This window comes from Pipistrellus kuhlii, unplaced genomic scaffold (genome assembly GCF_014108245.1).
Source record: "Pipistrellus kuhlii isolate mPipKuh1 unplaced genomic scaffold, mPipKuh1.p scaffold_m20_p_34, whole genome shotgun sequence".
Taxonomy (NCBI): domain Eukaryota; kingdom Metazoa; phylum Chordata; class Mammalia; order Chiroptera; family Vespertilionidae; genus Pipistrellus; species Pipistrellus kuhlii.
Window position 1 is genome coordinate 635627 of NW_023425534.1, and position 23810 is coordinate 659436.

A 23810-nucleotide genomic window follows, 5' to 3' on the forward strand; every position below is an offset into this window, starting at 1 on the left:
CTGTTCCCTCCTGTCCCTTCTGGTCCCCCCTTGTCCTCCTGGTCCCCCTGGTCCCCCTGGTCCCACCTTGTCCCCCTGGTCCCCCTGGTCCCTTCTGGTCCCTCCTGGTCCCTCCTGTTCCCTCCTGTCCCTTCTGGTCCCCCCTTGTCCTCCTGGTCCCCCTGGTCCCCCTGGTCCCACCTTGTCCTCCTGGTCCCTCCTGGTCCCTCCTGTTCCCTCCTGTCCCTTCTGGTCCCACCTTGTCCTCCTGGTCCCTCCTGGTCCCCCTTATCCCCCCTGGTCCCCTCTGGTCCCTCCTGTTCCCTCCTGTCCCTTCTGGTCCACCCTTGTCCTCCTGGTCCCCCTGGTCCCCCCTGGTCCCCCTGGTCCCCCTGGTCCCACCTTGTCCTCCTGGTCCCTCCTGGTCCCTTATCCCCCCTGGTCCCTTCTGGTCCCTCGTGTCCCTCCTGGGCACCTGGTCCCCTCTGGTCCCTCCTGTTCCCTCCTGTCCCTTCTGGTCCCCCCTTGTCCCCCTGGTCCCCCCTGGTCCCCCTGGTCCCCCTGGTCCCCCCTGGTCCCTCCTAGGTGCACAGTCCTGGAACCTCGCAGGTCCGGCCGCCTAGAGCAGCCCCTTTACTCCCCAGATGCCCCACGGGGATAAACCGTAGCCATGCCCCCGTGCCCCTCCAGGGCGCCTGGCCTTGCCCGCTCCCCCCCATGTGCCCTGGCGACAGCGTCTGTGGCCCGGCCTGTGACGGCTGACCCGTTCTGTTCCCGGTGTGAAGATGATGGTGTGGACACCGTGTGAGCGGCCCCAGCCCAGTGCAGTCAGGAATAATTTCACTCAAAACGCGTCGTCACAGAGACCAGCCGGCAGCGCTGAGGACGATGTCAGCGTCCGCCATGGCCTCCCCTTGTGGCCCCGTGAGAGGGGCAGGCGCTGACATTCAGGGTGGGGCCCGGCGGACAGCCCCCGACCTTTGCCCTCTCCCCTCTGGCTCCTCCCTGGGCCGCCAGATGGGCCCCAGCGGGCACGGTCCCACCCTGTCCAGGACCCCTGGGGCCTCAGTCCTCCCCTCCTGCTCCGCAGGTCCTGGTCCCTGGGACAGTGCTCTGGTCTTCCCGGGGCTCGTCAGATCCTGTGACCCCCCTCCAGGACCCCGCCTCTGCCCACCCCCACCCAGGGCTCCCCAGACCAGGGCAGGCTGATTGGTACATCTGCCTGCATGCGCTTTTGGTTCCGAGGATTTATGCATTTTAATCAGTGCAATGGCCCAACGGCTTCCCACCCAGTGCCCAGGCGGCACCCAGGCCGGTCAGCGGGGCTGCTGTGGCCCAGGCGGTGGGAGGGTGGGGGCAGGTCAAGGCAGCTCCCCGCTGACCTCGCGGGGGCACTGAGGGGAGGGTGCCCCTGGCTGGGGGGGGGGGGCTGGTGGCGAGGGGCTGTGCTTGCCCTGGAATCGGGCTTGCCTGTCCCGATGCCAGGCTGGCTGTGGTTCTGCTTGGCTGCTGCCCGTGGCGTGGAATCTAGGTCAGCCTGGCACAGGGCAGGCCGGGCGGTGCAGGCAGGGCTGCTCCCAAGGGCTCCCGGCAATGAGGTCAGAGCCGCCCCGGCCGGGCTCTGACCCCGGGCCCTGGCCGGGCCCCTGGGCTGAGTGGGGCTCAGGGCTGTGGGAGGGAGGAGGGGGGAGTGACGAGAGCTGTGCTGAGGGTGCTCCCAGCAGGGTCTGTCCCCGTGGGGACCTGGCCCCTGGACACCAGGGGGAATGGACATGGCGGCTGTGCCCATTCAGGCAGAACCTTCCGGAAGCCCTGTCCCCCTGGCTGGCTGTGGCCTCTATTTCCTGACCTTTGTTACCCCGAATCACCCCATTTTCCCTGCCTCCTCTCTGGTCCGGCTGGGGCCTGGGTCCCTGGGCCGAGTCAGTTACCACGGTGGGGCCCCAGCTCCCCTCCACCCTGGGCCCCCTCAGGGCGATGACCACCCTGGCCAGTGGGTCTCCACCTCCTCTGCGGCCCCCTCCAACTCCACAGACCCCAAATCCAACCATTCCTTCTGTGTGTGTCTTCTTTTAAAGATATTTTTATTGATGTCAGAGAGGAAGGGAGAAGGAGAGAGAGAAACGTCAATGATGAGAAAGAATCATGGATCGGCTGCCCCTTGCATGCCCATACTGGGGATGGAGTCCATAATCCAGGCCTGTGCCCTGACCGGGCATCGAACCGTGACCTCCTGGTTCATAGGTCAATGCTCAGCCACTGATCCCTGCTGGCCAGGCCTTCTTAGTGATACCTTTACTGTGCACTCTTGGGGAATGTAGCCATTTTTTAAGCTCTGTGGATGAGGGGGCAGCGGGAGGCAGGTTCATGCCCCGTTGAGGCTGGCATGGTCCTGGGGGTGGCCCGGGGCAGGTGGGACTGTCCCAGGGCAGCACCCCTCCCACCCCTTCGTGGGGGGTCCCGCGGCCGTTTGCCCATTGGGCCGTGTCTGTCCAGTTTCTGGGGTTTGCTCAGGTCCCACCTTCTTGGGGATCTTCCCAGAGGCCCCCTCTCTGCAGCTGTTTGTGTGGGACCTCACTGCCCTCTTATGGTCCGCGGGCCTCACCCCTCAGAGCTGTGGCCACTCGGGGCGCCGGGACCAGGTCGGCCCCACTCAGTCCATCCCACTCTGGGCCTCACCCCTAGCACGGCCCGCCCAGCTCCTCAGCTCTGGGGTGACTCCATGTGGTGGGGGATTAGGGGGGGCACGCCCCTGCCTGCATGAGCCCCTGGCCGTTCACTCCCCCGCCGCTTCCTGAGGCTGGAGGCTGCTAAGGCACACTGGCCTGTTGAGTGAGGGGGTGGGGGGGCACGATGACCTCCAGAGCACCCCAATTCGTTTCCAGGTAGCACCCACTGCCCTGCAGAGCTGATGGGGCAAGAAAGCAACCCCGAACTGGCTCTGATGTGACTAATGAGCCGCCAGGCATGCCTCCCTCCCAGGGCCTGTCTCCCAGGGTGTGTGTGTGTATGTGTGTGTGTGTGTGTGTGTGTAAGGGGCATGGCAGGGTGGTGGGTGCCACCTTGTCCCCCGTGTCCCCCGAGGGGTGGCCCTTCCATCTGGGAACATACACTCACCCTTTTGGGGGGTGATCAAGATGTGCCATGTGCTCCGTGGGGGAGGGGACAGGGGACCAGTGTGACCCTTGGGGTGCCCCCCGCCCAGGAGGAGCTGTGGTGCTGTTGCTGGGGACCAGGGTCTGGGTCCTGGCCTTGGCTCTGCCTCTGCCTGGCTGTGAACCAGGGCCAGGCCCCTGCCTCGGTTTCCCTGCCTGACAGGTGCCTGCTGGGGGTCCCCAGCGGGTCCTCTGTTCCTGGCTCTCTGGGGTGGGGGGGCCTGGCTTCCCCTTTCACACTGCTCATCCCGAGGAGGCCGTGAGGGTGGCACTCCCCAGCCCCGGCACACGCATGGGCACACACACACAGGCGCGCGCGCTCGCTCTCTCTCTCTCTCACACACACACACACACACACACACACACACATGTGCACACACACGCACACATGCAGGCCTGTGGGTCCCCACAGGACTTGGCCTGGCCCCTCTCCGCTCCCTGCCCCAGGCGGGCTGCCGACAGGGTGCCAGGCGGCTGGGGCCGGAGCCCGTCCTGTAGACAGTGACCCACTTGGCAATCAGACTCGAGTGGCTGGCGGCAGTCAGGGGTCCTCGTGCTGCCCACGGAGCCTGGCAGCCTCTGCTCTCAGGGCCGCTGCCGCCTCTGTGGAGCCGGAAAGCCCCTCCGGCTGAGACAGAGCCGATGGGTATGCCATGGGTGCTGGAACAGGCCGGCAGAGGCCAGCTTGGGAAACAAGGGGGGCCAGGAGCCGGTCCCTCGGGCTCCGCTCTGGTGGGGAGGGGGCTGGGCAGCCCCGTGTGGTCCGGGCTGCTGGGAGCAGCCCTCCCGTTGCACAATAAGCAGCCGAGGCGGGAGGGGGGCACGCTTCGCCACCTGCAGGCCTGCCAGGAGCCCAGGGCTCGGGGCCCGAGGTCTGGGCGGGTGCCATGTCTCTGGGCACCAAGGTGCCCACGGAGCTCGGCCAGACGCGCCCCAGGCTGGCCCTGCCCGGGCTCAGCTGTAGACGTGGAGGTGAGGGCTCCGTCCCAGGACCGGGGAGCAGGGACCATGGCTCTGGGCGCCCTCTGCCTTGGGCACACCCGCCCGCTCACTGGAGTGTCTGGGCCTGAGCTCCGACCCCAGGGATAGGATGCCCCCCATAACCCTGTGGCTGTGTGCTGTTGCCCACAGGCAGGAAAAGGTCTGGTCCATGCAGAGGTGAGGGCACCTGGGAGGGAGGCGGGAGAGGTGGCCGCCCCGGAGGGCAGTGCGCCTGGTGGACGGAGCAGGGCCTGGAGGGCAGCCCTGGGGCTCAGGGCACGGGCGCCCCCACTCCCCCCAACCCTACCCCCACAGTAAGGGGCTCAGGCCGGGCCCCAGGCCCTCTCTCCCCCAGCACCTGACAGGGTCTGCTGTTCCTCTTCGAACAAGAAAAGGATTGAACTCCGGGGGCCCAGCACAGACGCAGCCCCGCCCACTGCCCGCCCAGCCAAATGCTCGCAGAGACAGAATTTTGCTGAAACGCCCGGAGAGATTTAAGAGACGAGAATCTTAAGCAAATTAGCGCGTGCGGCAGGCGGTGTTTAATCACCGCTGTAATCGCAGCCGTGGTAACGGAGGCCTCTCGCGGGGCGCGGGCGGGGGCGGGGCCGCGTGCATGGATTATTCATCGGAACTTGAACTTCAGTCTCGCGTCATCGCCGAGGACACATGGCCCAGTCCGTCTGGGTCCACCCGCGTCTCCTCTCCCTCCTGGCTCTGCCTTGGTTTCCCCTCCCAGAAGGGGCTGTCCGAGGGGGCTCCCTGACCCCCGGCTCCCCCTTGGCCTGGAGGACCCCACCTCGGCCTCCCGCTCAACAGGGTGCAAGCCAGGCACACGGGGGCCCCTCCCTTCTGGGACTGAGTGGACAGTGGCCAGGGTGGACAGGAGAGAGTCACAGGTCAGCTCACGAGGGCAGGGCCCCGAGCCCAGGCAGAGGGCGCTCTGACCAGGGGCAGGGCCTCCTCAAGGGGTGTGAGTGGAGAACGGCTGCCCCTTTAAGGGAGCTGGGCAGCCGGACCTGGGCATTCCCAGGGCAGGACCCGGGTGGGCGGTGCCAGCTGGCCCGGCCCCGCCCTCTCCACGCCGGGGAGGGGGGCCTCGCTGTCAGGAGGCGGTCGTGCCTTGAGGGGACCCCACCTGCCTGCCCACCTCAAGCTCTGAGTCCAGGGTTCCCACAAACCTCCAGCTGCCCTCTGGCTGCAGGCCAGGCCTGTTGGCAGCTGCGGGCGGAGGTCAGCGCTCCCCATGCCCCGAGGGCGGCCACCTCGGATGCCAGAGCGGCAGGGCCGCCCAGATCTCTCCCTGCGGAGGCCGGTGGGTATGGGGGGCTGCTCAGCACACGCTTTCCACACCGTTTGGGCAGACAGGGAGTGGGCTCGGGGCCTCCCCTGCATCTGTGGGGACCCCAGGACCTGGTGGGGGGACCAGAGGAAGCAGGCAGGGGGCCCGGGAGGGATGTGGGGTCCTGGGCCCTGCTTTCCCACCCTGTGCACCCTGACAGGCGGTGTGGGGGCTGCCACCCTCACCAACCAACCTGCTGGGCTGGGGGGTGACTTGTCCTGGACTCAGCCTGTGGGGTCTGCAGTGACTGTAAGGACAGAAGGGCCTGCTTTTGAGTGGGGGCTGCCAGCACAGTGGGGGGAGGAGCATGCAGCACTGGGGGGCGTGCAGCAGGCAGGGAGACCTGGGAAGCAGGAGCGGGGGCGGGGTTGTCCCAGGTACCCCAACAGGGACAGTGGCAAGGCCTCCTGGCTATCCTCTGAGTGCCCACACCACCTTGGGCAGAGCTGCAGAGCGGGTGGGGAAGGGTTAAGGAGGGCGGGGCTCCCCGGGGAGGGGCGGAGCTCCTGAGGGGGGGCGGGCCCAGCCGCTCTGGCAGCCTGGGATGCTGACTGGCATGGGCACAGGCAGGGCCAGCCTGCTGCCCGGGTCCCCGGGCAGTGCCAGCCGTGGTGACGCCCACAGGCCATGGGAGAGCCGGGGGACCCTGGAGGGTTCAGCCAGGACCAAGGTAAAGGGGGGGAGAGGGGCTCAAGGAAGGGGCTGTGGCCACCCCTGCCGGGAGCCCAGGGCGACCGTTGAGTTGCCCATGGTGACCCCCTGACCCCACAGGCAGTGCTCGGCCCCTCCACGGGGGCCTGGGAGGACCGTCCCCCTGCCTGTCCGGGCATCTCCGTGTCGGGTGGGGACAGTTCCGCTGGGCAGCTCACAGGGCCCTGACCTCCAGCCGCCCCCAGCGACACTGACCTCCATTGGGGTTCAGATATGGGGCGTCCTGACCTGTGGGACCCTGGGGGCTCGCCTGGTCCAACCTCCCAGCCCCCTAATTCCTGGAGGGCGGAGGGTGGCGGCTGAGCGCCGGTCAGCACCACGGACAGGGCAGCCGCCGCCTGGCCAGCGGGGAGGGGCGGGTGCTGGGTGTAACCGCAGTGGCTTAGGCCGGAAGCAGAGGGGCTTCCCGGCTACGGCCCGGGGTCCAGGCGGCCGGGGGCTGGCCTCCTGGTGGTTCGTGAGGACCCGGCTGTCCCGGACCCGGTTCGGATGCCCTGGGAGGGGCTCGGAGGCCTGGGAGCGCTGTCGGGCGCAGGGGGGGTCTGCCGGGAGCTGTGTGGCCTCCAGCAAGGCCCTGGCCCTCTCTGAGCCCATCACGGAGGAGAGGACGGCACGGGCAGCCCTCGCGGGCGCGGGAGCCTTTGGAGCGGGCCCCTGGCCCCGCTCCCCCCGGCCGAGCTGCCCTCTGTGGCCGGGCGGCGGGGCAGCCGTGGGTGGGCTGCCCCTGCAGACACCCCTGGCCCGGCGGGTGTTGGGAGGAGTGTCCGCCCGCTCCCCGGAGAACCGGTCTTGGACGTGGCTGAGGACGAGCAGATGGCCCGTGTCCGGTCCGGCCTCCATCTGCCCGGCTAATGAGCGGATGACGGCAGCCTGTCCCTGGCACCGTGTCCAGAGCCTGTGGACGGACGGAAGTGCTGCTCCCGGGGCTGGCGTGTGTCCGGGGGCCGTGGGGGCCGCCCGGCTCCTGCGCTCTGTGCACCGGCCGTGGGGAGGGGCGAGGGGGGCTGGGGAACTGGCGTGTCTGCTTCTCCCTGGGTCTGCGTGCCCAGCTGGCGCACGTGGGCTCCCGCTGGCTGGGCCCGCTTCCTGCATGGACTCCGTGGGCGTGGCCTCCGGCAGGGCAGTGGGTACCCCCCCCCCCAGGACCAGGACGGGGACTGGAGGTTTTCTCAGGTCCTGGGGAGCGGGGAGCGGGGGCCGGGGGGGTGGAGGGGGGTTTGGGATGGGGAGAGGAGGTCGCTGACTGGGACAGCCCCTCAGGGGGCCCCCACAGGCGTGTGCAGGGCTGGGAGGCTGGCAGAGGGAGAAGGAAGTCCTCCTGCTGAGCCGCCCCAGGGGCCCAGGATCCCCGAGCACTGTGTCTCGAGGGTGGGGGCCCAAGGGGGGCACCTGAGGAAGGTCCATCCGCAGGCAGGTTCTGGGAGCCACCATCCTGAGGGTCCCTCAGGGCGCCCAGCTCCGAGCGGCAGGCTCACCCCAGGGGCTCAGCCGGGCAGCTGTTCATGGAGGTCCTCACCGGCCTTCAGGCCTGGGATGCGCACCTGAGCGCCCTCTGGCCAGCGGCCAGCGGTGGGCGTGTGGGGCGTGGGGCGTGTGGGGCGTGGGGCGTGGGGCGTGGGGCGTGGCCCCCAGGAGGGTCGGTGAGGCCCGAAGAGGTCACCTCCGGGCAGGAGGCAGGCGGCGGGCTGGGATCCTAGGAGGGACGGGGACAGCGGGGAGTCAGACGTGGAGGCCCGGCTCCCCGGGAGGCTGCTCTGTAGCCACTGCCCTGGAGGAGGGGCTGAGGCTGCGGGCGGACGGGCGGACGGACAGATGGAGGGGTTCGGCCTCTCCTGCTTCCTGTCTTCTCGACCTCTGGCCCCTGTGCCGGGCCAGCTGCTGCCCGAGGGCCCGGGGGAGGGGGGCAGGGCTGGCTCCACGGAGCCTGGAGGACCCCCTGGCACCGTGCCCCTTCCTCCCGGCGGGAGCTTCCTCTCCTCCGGAGGCTCCATCTGGTGACTTTTCAGGAACGCGCCCCCGCCCGGCCGGCCGCTGAGCTCCTTCCTTTCCGGCTGCTCCGGGCCCCCCGGGAGTCTCCCCACGGGCTGGGCGCCCCCTGAGGAGCTCCGGCCGAGGGGGTGCCCGTGGGCCCTCCCAGCTCTGAGCAGGGGCCTGGCTAGGAGCCCCTGAACCACAGACCGGGCATCTGCGAGGGAGCGGCCGGGAGCTATTAATAGTCCTCCCTGCAGGACTGCCTCCTGTGGTTAATGCCATGGAGGTGGGGGGCCCAGAGGACGGGAAGGGGCTCTGAGGGGCTCTCCTGAGGCCAGCCTACCCCGGTGGGGTGCAGGGGGAGAGCCTGTGGGGAGAAAGGTGTGTCCTCCCTCCCAGCTGCCCCCTCAGCCACTCCCAGGCCGGACTTTGCAGACCCTGCCAAGCTCCCCCCCAGGCCTCACTGCCACGTGGCCCCTCAGACCAGCCCTAACTCCTGTCTCGGGGGGGGGGGCAGGGGTGCTGGGTCCTGGGGGGGTGAGAAGCCGACTCACACGCTCTGATAAAATAAAAGCAGGGGGAGGAGGCCCCCAGACCAGGAGGGGAGCTGCTCTCAGGAGTGTGGGTGACCCGGCGTCCAGGGGGGCCTGTCCCTCCCCCTGGAGGTGCTGGCCAGCAGCCGGCTGGTCCGGCTGACCCGTGTGGCCTCTGCCCTCCCTCTTTCCCCACCCAAGCACAGATGAGCGCCTGCTGTATGCTGAGAGGGGCCCACCACAGATAAGAGGAGGGTGGGGGGGTGAGGACGGGGGAGGGGGCAGAGCCACGCCTCCTGCTGTTGCTACCACGTAAAGTGGGCTCAGCAAGTGGCACCTAAAGGTCCTCCAAGGCCAGGAGGTTTGGCGGAGGAAGGGGCTGGGCTGGGTGAGCAGGCGGGTGGGGGCTGGCGGGGGTCAGGGAGGCAGGGACGAGCCCCATGCTCCCAGCACGGCCCCTCCCCGCTGAGAGTGCGGCTCAGTGACCGCGCCGTGACGGGAGGCGCGAGCCGGTGGGGCACCGGGGTGGGCGGGTCAGCCTGTGGGAACGTCCCGAGGACCTGGGGGTGTCCCCTGCGGGTTTGGTTGAAGACTGAATTGATTTCCCAGCCTCCCCTGGGGCGGGGGGTGGGGGAGCGGGCAGAGTGCTGGCTGCGCTGTCAGGACCAGGGCGAGCGCCTGGACACCACTCCGGGCTTGAGCGAGGGCTCCTCCTCCCGGCGCTGCGTCCTCTGGGGGTTTGGGGAGGAGGAACGAGGGGCCGTCGGCTGGGGGGGACTGAGGACACCCTTCCCGTGGCCGGGAGGGGAGAGGCCCAGGATGGGACGGGCGCTGGCAGCGGCCTTGGGGCCCAGTGTGGGAGAACGGTGCGGGGTCGGGGCCTAGAGTCCCCACTGCCCGCTGGGCCCTCCCGGAGCCGCGGGGCCCCTCGGCCTCAATCCTGGGCCAGCTGGCGGATTAGCTCAGGGAGCGGACAGGCCGGGCGGAGCCCGGAGGCTCCCCTCCCCGGACGCTGAGTCTCGGCTTTTCTTTGGATCTGTCCCGAGTCCTGGGGGAGGGGGGCTGGCCTGGGGCCTTCGGACAGCAGGTGCCAGGAGGCCAAGGCCGAGAGGCCCAGGAGAGCCCTGCGGGGCCTCCGGGACGCTGACAGGAGGGGAGGGGCCTCGGGGAGCCCCCGTGCCTGCCATGGCGGCTGCTGGGGTGCCGGCCGCTCTGCCCCGGGCGCCCACCCCTGGCCATCACCGGCAGCACCGGTCAGCCTCCAGCCGGACGAGGGAGCCTGGCCTGCCTGGCCGAGGCCGTGCTCTGGTTCGGAGGGAGCTGGCAGCTCGGCCCGGGAGGTGCGGGGCAGGGACCGCCTGGCCGCCCAGTCCAGGCCAGTGGGGCCCAGAGGTGGTAACAGGTCAGGGCCTGCCCACCAGGGGCCTCCTCGGGGCCGGGCTCCCAGTGCCCCCCCTGCTGCCCCGGCCTGAGGCTGAGTGCAGGAGGGCGGGGCAGGGGTAGCTCCTGGGGACCTGCTGGCCCGGACTCGGCGGCTCTGAAGCTGCGGCTCAGGGCGGGGGCCCCGACCCAGTGGGTGCCGGTGCCCGAGCCATGGCCTTCGCGAGCCCCCCTCCGCCGGCGCCTCCAGCCCCAGGGCGTGTCCGGGCGGCAGCAGCCCTGGTCCTGGGGGGCGAGCACAGGGGCAGCGGGGCGCAGGGGAGGGTGCGGGGAGGGCCAGGGCCGGTTGGGGAAGGCTCTGGCTCTGGAGCCCGACCTGATGTGCGGGGCCTCCCCCGCTGCAGTGATCCCTGCTGCCCACAGGAGGGCGGCTTCCCGGTCGTGCCAGGCGGGGGCAGGCAACGGCAAGCCAGGCTGGGCATCGTGAGGGGTGCCCGCCGGCGCCCGGCACCCAGGATCCTGCCAGGAGCTTGGCCACCTGGTCTGTGTCTCTCCTGGCAGGAGCCTCCGGGGAGGCTGCTGTGGCCTGTCCAGGAGGTGGGCGGGGTCCTGTCTGCTGCCCTGCGGGGAGCACGGGTGGGGTGTCAGGGGGTGCAGCAGGCCAGCAGCAGGACCGCTGTGTCCCCGAGGGCTCCGGCCCCCGGGCAGGGTCCCCGGGGGGATTGGCACCCAGTGCCAGCACCTGGGCCACAGCAGCCCTGGCGTCTGAGCTGGGCCCCTGTGGGCTCAGCGTCCCCTTAGCGCGTGGGGGCGGGGACGGGCTGCACGGGGCTGCGGGTGCCGGTGCTCACAGCGCCCTGTCCCCTGTCCCCGCCCTGGCCCTCGCTGTCCACCCCTGCGCGCGGCGCCAGTGGAGCGCTGCATGAGCGCCATGCAGGCGGGCACCCAGATGGTGAAGCTCCGGGGCGGCGCCAAGGGCCTCGTGCGCTTCTACTTCCTGGACGAGCACCGCTCCTGCATCCGCTGGCGGCCCTCCCGCAAGAACGAGAAGGCCAAGAGTGAGCGGGGCTCCGGGGCGGCGGGGGGCCGGGGGGGGGGGCTGGCCGGGCGGCCTTGACCCCGCCCCGCAGTCTCCATCGACTCCATCCAGGAGGTGAGTGAGGGCCGGCAGTCCGAGGCGTTCCAGCGCTATCCCGACGGCAGCTTCGACCCCGCCTGCTGCTTCAGCATCTTCCACGGCGGCCTCCGCCGCTCGCTGGACCTGGTGTCGTCCAGCAGCGATGGGGCGCGCACCTGGGTGACCGGCCTGCGCTACCTCATGGCCGGCATCAGCGACGAGGACAGCCTGGCCCGGCGGCAGCGCACGCGGGACCAATACCCGGGGGAAGGCGGGGGTGGGGGGGGTGGGGGGGTGGGGGTGGGGGGGTGGGGGGGTGGGGGGGGGAGAGGGAGGGAGCCGGGCCGGGGCCGGGGCGCAGGCCCTAGAGACATGTGGCCCCTAACTCGCCCCAAAGTGGCTGAAGCAGACGTTCGACGAGGCGGACAAGAACGGGGACGGCAGCCTGAGCATCGGCGAGGTCCTGCAGCTGCTGCACAAGCTGAACGTGAATCTGCCCCGGCAGCGCGTGAAGCAGATGTTCAAGGTGAGGGTACGGCGCTCCCACGGAGGCTCCGGGGCTGCAGGGGCGTCGGGGCAGGGGCGTGTCCGGGGCAGGAGCGTGTCTGTGGGCAGGGGCGTGTCCGGGGCAGGAGCGTGTCTGTGGGCAGGGGTGTGCCTGTGGGCAGGGGCGTGTCTGTGGACAGGGGCGTGTCTGGGGCAGGGGCGTGTCTGTGGGCAGGGGCGTGTCGGGGCAGGGGCGTGTCCAGGGCACAGCCGCTCCCACGGGAGGCTCCGGGGCTGCAGGGGCGTGTCTGGGGCAGGCCAGCCCTGGAGCTGCAGCAAATGGCAGGGGGCACAGCTTGGCCAGCGGAGCTGGGCACTCAGGGCAGGGGCTGGTCAGTGAGAACACCCACTGGAGGCTGCACCCCCTTTCCCCCCTAATGGGGTGCACTTCTCCTGGTGGGATTCCCCGGATGGGCAGCAGGCCTGGTCCCCTGCCCTGCACTGCCCTCTGGTCCCCAGCCAGCTGGTGTGAGAAGCTGGGGACACGCCCCTTCGGCCCCTTCAGCCGAGCAGAGGCCTGTCTGTCTGATTAGGGCCTCGTTCTCACTGCAGCGGGAGAGCTACTTCAACCCCCCACCCCGGAGACACATGCTTGTACACACAGACACACACGTGCACATGAGCACACAGGTACACAAGGCACACACACGCACATGTGTGCACATCTAGACCCTCACTGGCACATGCATGCACACACGTGCACACACATGCACACACACCACTCACAGCCTGAGCTCTGCCAGGTGCAGCCCTGCCGCTCCTGCTGGGCTCTGTGACGGCGGTGGTCACGCTCGGCTGGAGCAGGGAGGGAGGCGAGCAGCCTGCTGGGCAGTGTCAGCGCCGCGATGCCCTGTCCGCCCGCGATCGCCCTGTCGGAGGGGAGACCGTGTGAAGGCTGGAGCGTGTCTGGGCGCCACGTCACGTATCTGAGATGACAGTGGGTGTGGGCGAGGGCCTTGGGGCCTCACCAGCACCTGGTGGGTCCCGGGTGGCTCCTGGGCGGGTCCCAGGGGTCCCAGCGTGACTGCTGTCCATTTGTGGGGAGCACAGCAGCCCCCGACCCCGTGGGGGGGTTGTTTCTGGGGCTGGGCAGTCGCTCTTCCTTTCAGGCCTCGTGGAGCATTTTTAAGTTACAAAATGTGTTTATTAGAAGAAGAGAAAGGGAGAGGGATAGAGAGATACCAATAGAAACATGAATGAGAGGGAAGCATCGCTGACCGGCTGCCTCCTGCGTGCCCCCTGCTGGGGCTGGAGCCCACAACCCGGCCTGTGCCTGACGGGGAATCGAACCCTGACCTCCTGATTCACAGGTGATGCACAACCACTGAGCCACACGGGCTCATGGAGCATTTGTAGCCACTGCCGGGCTCAGCAGCGGGTGGAGAGCGGGCAGCTCCCCCCGCCCCCGCCCCCCAGTCCGGCTGTGCTGCCCGGGCTGAGCCCGAGGGCACACGGCCACTCTGTGCCCGGCTCCAGCCGCCCCTGGAGGGCTGCCAGGGCGGCCCCACTCGAAGGGGCCTCCGACCTGCACGGCCTGTCCTGGCAGCTCAGACGCCGGGCTGCCCTCAACCTGCACCGGGCACGCCAGGCTCTGCTGGGCCCCATCCCGCCTGCCTCTGGCCCGTCCCAGGCTTGGCATGGGCGCCCGGCACAGGCAAGGGTCCTGGAGGGAGACGCTGGGCCCGGCTGGGTGCCCGCCTCGGTGCCAGGGAGGCAGCCACCGGGAGCACAGGCCGGCGCAGCTGTCCCTGTCTCGTGGGGCGGGATGTGGGGTGGCTGCCACCCCCTGGCTCATTGGTGAGGCTCCTGCTCCAGAGGGGCCTCGGGGAGCGGGCCCCACCCCGCCGCCCGGCCTGTGCGGCTCAGCAGGAAGCACTAGCCAGCTGGTCTGGTCAGGCGCGTGCCGCTGTCCGCGGTGCTGCCCGCTCCGCCCCCGGGGTCCCCTCCAGCCCGTCATGTCCGCCCTGCGCCCACCTGCACCCTGCCGGGGCAAAGAACCAGTCCGCACTCGGGGTGCTTTTAAGGACATTTTTTTTTTTACTGATTTCAGGGAGAAGGGAAAGGAGATGGAGGGAGAGATAGAAACATCGGCGATGAGAGAACCACCGATCGGCTGCCTCCTGCACACCCTCTACCAGGTGGAGCCCACGGCCTGGGCCTGTGCTCTGAGCGGGAATCGAACTGTGACCTCCTGGCTTACAGGTTGATGCTCAGCCACGGAGCCACCCCTCCTAAGGGTCTCGTTCTTGCCAGCTCCTAGCACCTCAGGTCCTGGCAGCCCGGCCTGTCGCTGGGCCCCTGGTCCTCGGGTCTGTCCCTGGCCTTGAGCCTGGGGCAGGGCGGCAGCCAGGCCCCGGCGTCCCCAGGGCCTGGCCCCTCCGAGGTGCGCCGTTCGCTCGTGAGGGGCCCACCGGCTGTGGAGGTGCCAGTGGCCTTGCCCGGGGGGTCCCGTGGGCGCTGTGTGAGCCCCTCTCCACAGAAGGGGACAGCGGCCAAGGCCAGCGTCCGCTCGCCTCGCTGTGGCGCCGGGACCCCTGACGCCATGGCCTGGCGCCCGGCTGCTCGGCGGGCACCCAGGTCACTCCAGGTGACCGAGCCAGGGTGGGCGCTGACTCCCGGGGCTGCTGGCCCGCCGTGCGGGTCACCGGCTGGCCGGGCTGCAGGTCACCTTGGCAGGCTCGGAGGCGGGGAGGGGGAGGGGCCCTCTGGTCTCAGTGCTGAGTCAGAGGGGGCCGGGGAGTGACCTGGGGCTGTGACCTGGCTGTGGTGTTGGAATGAGGAGGGTGGATTTGCGGGGAGGACTGAGAAGTGGGGGTGGGGCCGTAGCTGGTGTGGCTCAGTGGATAGAGCGTCGGCCTGCAGACTGCAGGGTCCCGGGTTCGATTCCCGTTAAGGACACGTACCTCAGGTGCAGGCTCCTCCCAGGCCTGGGGCCTGGTCCGGGTGGCATGCAGGAGGCAACCAGTCAATGTGTTTCTCTCACATCAATGTTTCTCTCTGCCTCTCCCTCTCTCCCCCACTCTCTTTCTAAAAACCAATGTGGACATGTCCTCAGGTGAGGGTTAAAATAAAGGAAGTGGGAGGGGGGACGGGAGACCCTGTGGGAGGGGCTGGGGGGCGGGGACCCCTGTGGGAGGGTTGGGAGGGCTGGGGGTTTGGGGGACCCCTGTGGGAGGGGCTGGGAGGGCTGGGGGGTTGGGGGACCCTGTGGGAGGGGCTGGGGGACCCCGGGTTACCCCTTTGGGAGGGCTGGGGGGCAGGGACCCTTTGGGAGGGGCTGGGGGGTTGGGGGACCCCTGTGGGAGGGTTGGGAGGGCTGGGGGTTTGGGGGATCCCTGTGGGGGGGCTGGGAGGGCTGGGGGGTTGGGGGACCCCTGTGGGAGGTCTGGGGAGTTGGGGGGTTGGGGGACCCCTGTGGGAGGTCTGGGGAGTTGGGGGGTTGGGGGACCCCTGTGGGAGGGCTGGGGGGTTGGGGGGTTGGGGGACCCCTGTGGGAGGGCTGGGGGGTTGGGGGTTGGGGGACCCCTGTGGGAGGGCTGGGGGGTTGGGGGACTCCTGTGGGGGGGCTGGGAGGGCTGGGGGGTTGGGGGACCCCTGTGGGAGGGGCTGGGAGGGCTGGGGGGTGGGGGGTTGGGGGACCCCTGGGGAGGGGCTGGGAGGGCTGGGGGGTTGGGGGACCCACGCCCGGCGTTGCAGGAGGCGGACACGGACGAGCAGCAGGGCACGCTGGGCTTCGAGGAGTTCTGCGCCTTCTACAAGATGATGTCCACGCGCCGCGACCTGTACCTGCTGCTGCTGGCCTACAGCGGCCACAAGGACCACCTGGCCGCCGCCGACCTGCAGCGCTTCCTGGAGGCGGAGCAGAAGGTGCGCCCGGCGGCTCCGGGGGCGGCACCCCACGTCCAGAGGGAGCCCCACGGCCACGGCAGGGGGTGCGGCGTGGGGCCCCCGTGGGCCTGGGCCTCCCCGTCTGTTCCTGTTCCTGCTCTCACCTGGGGGTCTGGCCAGCTCTGCCCCCTGAGCCGGAGGCCGTGGTCGCAGCCTGGGGGCAGGGGAAGGGCAGGATCGCGGGCGTCGGGCTCCTCCGTGGCATGTCGGCCGGCTCCGCTGGGCCTTCTCACCCACGGGCCCTGCCCGCCTCACCCGCCCCGGCGACGGCACTCAGGCCCCTAACGTGTCCCTGAGGGTGGCCCTGCCCAAGGGGCCAGAGAGCCATTCCCTGCCCGAAGGATCCTGAGAGCAAAGCCACGTGACACCCCCCCCCCCCGTCTGCTGGCCACCGTCCCGCCACGTGATGCTGGAGTGGCCGGCGAGCCCCGGGCAGGGGAGGGAGCCCAGGGCAGGGCCAGAGCCACGCGCGCCGCGGGCAGCCCTGACCTGGCCTCAGAGCCGGTGGGGCGGGAGGCAGAGCCCGGGTGAGTGACACGCTGGCTGGCTCCGCCCCCTCTGGGCCCAGATGACCGGGGTGACCCTCGAGAGCTGCCAGGACCTCATCCAGCAGTTCGAGCCCTGCCCCGAGAACAGGAGCAAGGGGGTGCTGGGCATCGACGGTGAGTGGGCGGCCGTGGCCCGGGGGGCGGCCTGAGCAGCTGCTCCCTGCTGGGGCGGGGGGTGGAGCGGGGGGGGGCCGGGGATCCCGAGACGGCCCGGCCCCAGGCTGAGCCCCCTCCCACGCCCCAGGCTTCACCAACTACACGCGCAGCCCGGCCGGCGACATCTTCAACCCCGCGCACCACGGCGTGCACCAGGACATGACGCGGCCACTGAGCCACTACTTCATCACCTCCTCCCACAACACCTACCTCGTGGGCGACCAGCTCATGTCCCAGTCGCGGGCGGACATGTACGCCTGGGTGCTGCAGGCTGGCTGCCGCTGCGTGGAGGGTGCGTGCCGGCTCCGGGCCCCCTCCCCCGCCGAGGGGTGGCCGTGCGGGCCGGGTGCCACCCTCACCTGGAGCCAGGGCCCCTCTGCCCGGCTCAGGGCCCTCTGCCCGGCTCAGGGCCCCTCTGCCCGGCTCAGGGCCCCCCTGCCGGGCTCAGGGCCGCAGGGCTCCGGCTGGCGGCCGGCGCTGACGGGTCTCCGCCCGCAGTGGACTGCTGGGACGGGCCGGACGGGGAGCCCATCGTGCACCACGGCTACACCCTCACCTCCAAGATCCTCTTCAAAGACGTCGTCGAGACCATCAACAAGCACGCCTTTGCCAAGAACGAGTGAGTGCCTGGCTGGGGCGGCTCAGTGGAGAGAGCGTCGGCCTGGGGACTGAAGGGTCCCGGGTTCGGTTCCGGTCAGGGGCACGTACCTCGGGTGCAGGCTCCTCCCAGGTCTGGGCGTGTGCAGGAGGCAGCCAATCGATGTGCTTCTCTCACACCCGTGTTTCTCTCTCTCTCTCTCTCTCTCTCTCTCTCTCTCTCTCTCTCTCTCTCGCACTCTCTAAAAGTCAATGGGAACATATCCTCAGGGAAGGATTAGCCAAAAAAAAGAAAAATAAGAATGAGAGAGTGGCAAAGACTGGCCCCGGAGGTGGGCCTTGGGGGCTCCTCCCTCCCCTGCCCTGGCCACACCTTTTCGGCTCCAGGGTCTCTGCTGAGGACAGCTGGGCTGGGAGTGGCCCTGGAGAGAGGCCAGCGTGTGGGTGGACATGCACACACCTGCACACACATGTATGCACATGCACACGCATACACACACACACACATGCACGCACACACGGTGACTGCCAGCGCCCACAGCCGCGCGCCTCCACACTAATTAGCCAGCCCTGTGCCCAGACTCCGCTCGCTGTCACTCAGCGGCGGCCGCAGACACTGTTGACAAAATCCCATCTCATTTCCGGAACCGCAGCCGCCTCCAGTGCTGTTAGCGTTACCTCCGAGTCTGGGCCACGGAGGTGGCGGCGGAGAGCGGTGGGCGGGGGGAGGGGACCTCTCGGGCGGAGCTGGACACACAGGCCCTGAGGCTGCCCAGGAGCCGGTGCTGTGGGGTCTCAGGCTGAGCTCGCACCCTGCGGCCGGCTCATCTCTGCAGACTCGGGGTTCTCCCCGGGCCCCCCGGCCCCGGCACAGGCCCCTCCTGGCCGCAGACACGGGGGGTGCACACCTTCGCCCCAGGACTCGGCGAGGCAGGGCTGGCCTGTCGCCCACGCCGCCTCGCGCCTCCCGCCGGAGTGACCTACATTTCCTGAAAGGATGGTGGTGTTTTTCTGGCGAAAACCCAAGGAGGATGTGTGCCTGGTTTTTAAAAATCAAACAACGGGAGAACAGAGCGAACAGCCGGCCGCACCGGCAGGCCCCGTGCTCTCCCGGACGCTGCTCCTCGGGGGCCACGGCGGGCAGGGGGGCGGGGAGGGGGGCTGCAGGGCCGGGGCCAGGGGTCCGTCCTCACCCTCGGCCGCCGCTCGCCTGGCTCTCTCCCCTCCTGTGAGCCGAGACCGCGACCTGCGGCTCCGTGTTTTCCTGGAGCTCCAGCGCCTTGGCTTCCGCCAGCGGCAGGGGCCCGGGCCTTCTGTCCTTTTCTTTTAAAAATGTTTCTGTTGGTGTCAGAGAGGAAGGTGAGAGGGGGAGAGAGGAACATCCATGATGAGAGAGAATCCTGGATCAGCTGCCTCCTGCACGCCCCACACTGGGGTTCGAGGTCACAACCCGGGCCTGTGCGCTTGGCTGGGAATTGAACCCTGACTCCCGGTTCATAGGTCGACACTCACCCCTGAGCAAGTGCAAACCTTCTCCGCCCCGAGGCCTCCCCGCGCCCTCACACCTGCAGGTGTTTCTCCGAGCTGCTGCCCCCACCCCCACCCCGAGCCGGCAGCCCCGTGCACCCCGGCTCCGGGGGACCCCTCCCGCGCCCGCTCCCGGCCTCACTGCCCTCCCCCGCGGGCCGCAGGTACCCGGTGATCCTGTCCATCGAGAACCACTGCAGCGTAGCCCAGCAGAAGAAGATGGCCCAGTACCTGACCGACGTCCTCGGCGACAAGCTGGACCTGTCGTCCGTGGGCAGCGAGGACGCCTCCAGCCTGCCCTCCCCCCACATGCTCAAGGGCAAGATCCTGGTGAAGGTGAGCCCGCCTGCCCCTGGGCTGGGGCTGGGGTGCTTCTTGCTGGGCCCTGACTCAGGGCTGGGGGTTGGGGGCAGGAGGGCAGGGCGGGGGCAGGGCGGGGGCAGGGCAGGGGGGCAGGGGGCAGGGCATGGGGCGGGGCGGGGGGGCAGGGCGGGGGCAGGGCTCCTCCACCGGATGGGGCTCTGTGCCATCTGCCCCTGCGCTGGCTCAGTCTCTCCACGGTGGCCACACCATCTGGGGACCTCCACACGCACACACGTGTCCCCTCCCACACGGCTGCCCCGGCCGGCCCAGCCCCGTTGCCTGGGGCCCCACGCACACTCGCGAAGCCCTCCCCATGCCCCTGGGCTGAGCCCGCCCCCTGGCCCCTCCACCCCCCAGGGCAAGAAGCTGCCCCCCAACATCAGCGAGGACGCGGAGGAGGGTGAGGTGTCGGACGAGGACAGCGCGGATGAGATGGACGAGGACTGCAAGCTCCTCAATGGGGATGTGAGTGGGAGGTCAGGGACCCCGGGGGGCGGCCAGGAGAGGGGGGATCGGGCAGCTGGCTTTGGGGGATTGGCCAGGAGAGGGGGGCTCCGGGGGGGCGGCCAGGAGAGGGGGGACCGGGCAGCTGGCTTTGGGGGATTGGCCAGGAGAGGGGGGCTCCGGGGGGGCGGCCAGGAGAGGGGGGACCGGGCAGCTGGCTTTGGGGGATTGGCCAGGAGAGGGGGGCTCCGGGGGGGCGGCCAGGAGAGGGGGGATCGGGCAGCTGGCTTTGGGGGATTGGCCAGGAGAGGGGGGCTCCGGGGGGGTGGCCAGGAGAGGGGGGATCGGGCAGCTGGCCGTGGGGGGCTGGCCAGGAGAGGGGGCTCCGGGCTGGGGGGGCGGCCAGGAGGCGATTGCTGGCCATTGGCTGCCGGGCAAACGCATGGCCTGGGCCTCGGAGGCCCCCCACAGCCCTGGAGCCCGGGTCCCCAGCCCGTGTGGCCTGCTTGCTGGCCGCATGCTGCCGTGGCCTGATGCGGCCCCCATTTCTGAGCCCAGTCTGGGGCGCTGTTCGCACAGCCTGTCCTCGGCAAGTCGGGGCGGCACTGGGGGACAGGGTGCTCCCACCCCTACCCGCACCGGCCCCGGATGCCCCTTCCTTGCCTCTCTCCAGCCAACCCCAGTGCCCGCCCGGGTGCCCAGGGATCCTGTCCATCACCCACAAACCAGCACCAGCTGGTTTGCACGCCCCCTCCGCCGGGCCCCACCCAGGCCCCCGTGGCTCCCTAGGGCTCTGTGGGGGCGGCTGTTTGAGGAAGCCCTGCGGCCGCCTCCTGACTGCCAGGCCGCGTGGCCGGGGCGACGGTGAGCCCAGTGCTGTGAGGTCCGCCTGGCATCCAGCCTCACCTGTGCCCAGAGCACCCAGCGGCCCACAGCCCAGGCCCTGCCCTGCGGGTCAGAGTTCATCAGCGCCCCTGGGGACTGCCTGGCAGAGAGGGCACCGGAGGGACACGGACCAGCCCGCTGAGGGCCAGGCCGCCTGTCCCCACCCCCCTCCCCTCGGGCGCCGGGTGGGAGCCCAGGCCCTGGCGGGAGCGGGCGGGCGCTGTGCTCACCGACTGCCTCCCTGGAGGCTGTGAGCAGAGCCGGTGGGGATGGCGGGTGGGGCTGGGCGGGCGTCCTGTGGGCGCTGGCCGCTCCGAGGGCAGGGTCCTGCGGGGAGGGAGGTGGAGCTGAGCCCACGGGCCTGGGTCCGGGCCTGCCTGTCCCTGGGGGTCAGGGTGGTGAGGACCCGCGGGGGACGCCAGGGCGAGGGGCTGAGCCGGGCCCGGCTCCCTCCGCTCCTGCCCAGGCCCCGGGCTGGTCCTCCCGGCTGCCCGGGGGCTGGGCTGACGCCGCCGGCCTCTCTGCCCAGGCCTCCGCTAACCGGAAGCGGGTGGAGCACATCGCCAAGAGGAAGCTGGACTCGCTGATCAAGGAAGCGAAGATCAGAGACTGCGAGGACCTGAACGACCTCGCCGTGTCCGCGCTGCCACTGCCCCGGAGGCCCCGGGCGGGGGGCCGGAGGGTGAGCCTGCCTGCCTGCCGCTGTGGTGCACACACACACACACACACACACCCCATACACACCCCACCCCCCCCACACCCCACACACCCCACCCCACCCCCCACACACACCCCACACACCCCACACACACCCCACACACCCCACACACCCCCCACACCCCCCACACCCCCCACACCCCCCACACCCCCCACACCCCCCACACCCCACACACCCCCCACACCCCCCACACACCCCACACACCCCCCACACCCCCCACACCCCCCACACCCCCCACACCCCCCCCACACCCCCCACACACCACACACACACACACACCCCACACACCCCACACACCCCACACCCCCCACACCCCCCACACCCCCCACACCCCCCACACCCCCCACACACCCCACACACCCCACACACCCCACACACCCCACACACCACACACCCCCCACACCCCACACACACCACACACACCCCACACACCACACACACACACCACACACACACACACACACACACACACCCCACACCCCCCACACCCCCCACACCCCCCACACCCCCCACACCCCCCACACACCCCACACCCCACACACCCCACACACCCCACACCCCCCACACCCCACACACCCCACCCCACCCCCCCCACACACCCCACACACACCACACACACCCCACACACCCCACACACACCACACACACCCCACACACCACACACACACACACACACACACACACACACACACCCCACACAACCCACACACCCCACACACCTACACACACACACACACACACACACACACACACGTGTGTCCGCGCTGCCGCTGCCCCGGAGGCCCCGGGCGGGGGGCCGGAGGGTGAGCTTGCCTGCCTGCCGCTGTGGTGCACACACACACACACACACACACCTACACACACACACACACACACACACACGTGTGTCCGCGCTGCCGCTGCCTCGGAGGCCTGGGACCCCGGCGGAGCGCCGGAGGGTGAGCCTGCCTGCCCCTGCTGCGCCGACACCACGCGTGTCCGCGCACACCGCACACGTCACACCTGCGTGCACATACATACACGTGTTCACACACTTGTGTATAAACCCACACACCCGCACACGTGCACACCTGCATGCACACACGCACACACACACACACAACAGGGGTGCCGTCACAGCAGGCATGAGGTGTGTGGGGGGGTGCCAGCCTGGGTGTGGGCTGTCAGGGTCCCTCGGGGGCAGCGAGCCCCCAGGGCCGTATGGGCTGGTGGGGTGCACACCTGTCTCAGGGGCGGGTGGCACAGTGTCTCCTAGTTTCTGGAGAGCCCTGCCCGCCCCACCACAGACCCCACCGCCCTTCAAGACCGGGGGAGGGGGGGAGGACAGCTCCCGGCCACGTGAGGAGGCTGGTCCTCGGCACATTCAGACGCGTGCGTGTCCCGCCCCACCCGGGTGCAGGGCCCTGGCTCCACCACAGACTTGAGGGGTGCTCCGTCAGGGGGCTGACAGACGGCCGTTTATTTTCAGTCTCAGGATGTCGGGAGGGGAAGGGAACAGTGCCTGAGGCTCCAGGGGATGGCGGGCAGCGTGCCCACTGGGCAGCGATGTGAGGTCCCTGCCTTTCCTGGCCAGGCGGCCCCTGGACACACCTGGGGACACAGGAGGGCTGCTGGCCCTGGGCCTTGGTCTGAGCGGCGTCTCCTCGGGGCGGAGAGGAGGCAATCAGGGAAGGCTTCCTGGAGGAGAGGGGACGCTCGGGCTGAGCCTCCAGGCTGAGGACGTGGGGGCAGCGCCTGCTCTCCTGCCGGGGTGACCGGGTGGAGTCACAGGGAGCCTGAGGGGACCCAGGCAGAGGGCGGGCATCGGGGTCAGCGGGTCACGGTCACACCTCCATGTGCTTGTCCATCACGGGCCCTTGGCCTCCGGTGCACCCCCACCCTGGACTCCCAGGGGTCAGGATGGAGTCCTACATCCGGAGCAGAGCTGGACCAGTTTGTCAGCCTCTGGAGGGGCCGGGGGCGGGGGCGGGGCCTGGGGGCTCGGGGTGCGGGAGGCAGGGGGCTCAGGGTGCTGGGCCTGTGTGAGTTTCGGGAGGGATGGGCCGGCTGGGCCTGGGGCAGGGGCCCGGCAGGGAAGGGACCCCGTCAGCAGTGCGCTCAGTCCTGTGGGGCCGGGGTCACTGCGGCCGAGGTGAGCAGAGCTGATGAGGGCAGGGCCGGGTCCGCCTCGGGGGGTGGAGCCGTGGCCGGGCAGGGAGCGGGCAGCGCAGAGGCGTGGGGCTTCATGGGGTCACAGAAGCTGCTTCGCTGAGGGCTGACGGCACTCACCATGCAGCCGCGGCCTGCGGAAAGCACTAGAACCAGACGTAATGAGTTCCCAGCAGCCCTCTGGGCCGCAGCCAGCTCACCTGCTACCCGCCCTCAGCCCCCTCCTCCGGGAAGGCCGCCTGGCTCCCTGGAGAAGCTGCCTGGCCACCCGCTGCCCGGTGCTGGCTCAGCCGTCCCTGTCTGCCCCCCCCCCCAGGCTGAGGGGGACGTGGAGTCCGGGGAGGACGCCGGAGCCAGCAGGCGGAACAGCCGGCTGCTTGTGCACAGCCTCTCCAAGCGCAAGGTCAGGGGGCGCTGGGCTGGGGTCCTCCCTGCCCCCCTGCCCCCGCTGTGCCTCCTCCAGCCCCCAGGGCCCTCGGCCCACCTCCCAGCACTGCCCTCTGAGCTCCTGACTGCCCTCCCTCCACAGAAGAGGAGCAGCAAGCTGAAGAAGGTGGCCAGCGTGGAGGAGGCGGACGAGGACCTGGACCCGCAGGGCAGCCAGAACCGAGGGTCAGGGCCTGCCCCCAGACCCCCCGATAGACAGACAGTGGCCATTGTCCCGGCCACGGCCAAAGCCAGATGTGCCCGCCCCCCAGGGCTCCGGGCGGGCAGAGGGGCGGGCAGGGCCAGGGTGTGGCCGGAAGAGAGGGCCCTCGCAGGGGGCCCATCCAGGTCACAGGTCAGAGAGGGTCCTCTGGGGGCTCCGGGCCCCCCGCCCC

At 70.1% G+C, this 23810-nt stretch overlaps 1 protein-coding gene across 4 annotated transcripts in view; it reads left to right on the plus strand.

Annotated features, from left to right (window-relative positions):
* PLCH2 (phospholipase C eta 2) overlaps positions 1–23810 on the plus strand; it is a 44251-nt gene that overhangs the window by 11706 nt on the left and 8735 nt on the right. For 3 of the 4 annotated variants that reach the window (XM_036460949.2, XM_045570499.1, XM_036460947.2), the window contains exons 2-13: positions 10964–11110; positions 11183–11426; positions 11566–11695; positions 15412–15582; positions 16172–16265; positions 16396–16599; positions 16806–16926; positions 18596–18767; positions 19152–19259; positions 20653–20805; positions 23306–23392; positions 23519–23601. In XM_036460949.2, coding sequence (XP_036316842.1) covers positions 10964–11110; positions 11183–11426; positions 11566–11695; positions 15412–15582; positions 16172–16265; positions 16396–16599; positions 16806–16926; positions 18596–18767; positions 19152–19259; positions 20653–20805; positions 23306–23392; positions 23519–23601 — 1714 coding nt within the window. Of the gene's footprint in view, positions 1–5963; positions 6128–10963; positions 11111–11182; positions 11427–11565; positions 11696–15411; positions 15583–16171; positions 16266–16395; positions 16600–16805; positions 16927–18595; positions 18768–19151; positions 19260–20652; positions 20806–23305; positions 23393–23518; positions 23602–23810 lie in introns of those variants that run through there. The other variant, XM_036460950.2, reaches the window with a different exon arrangement.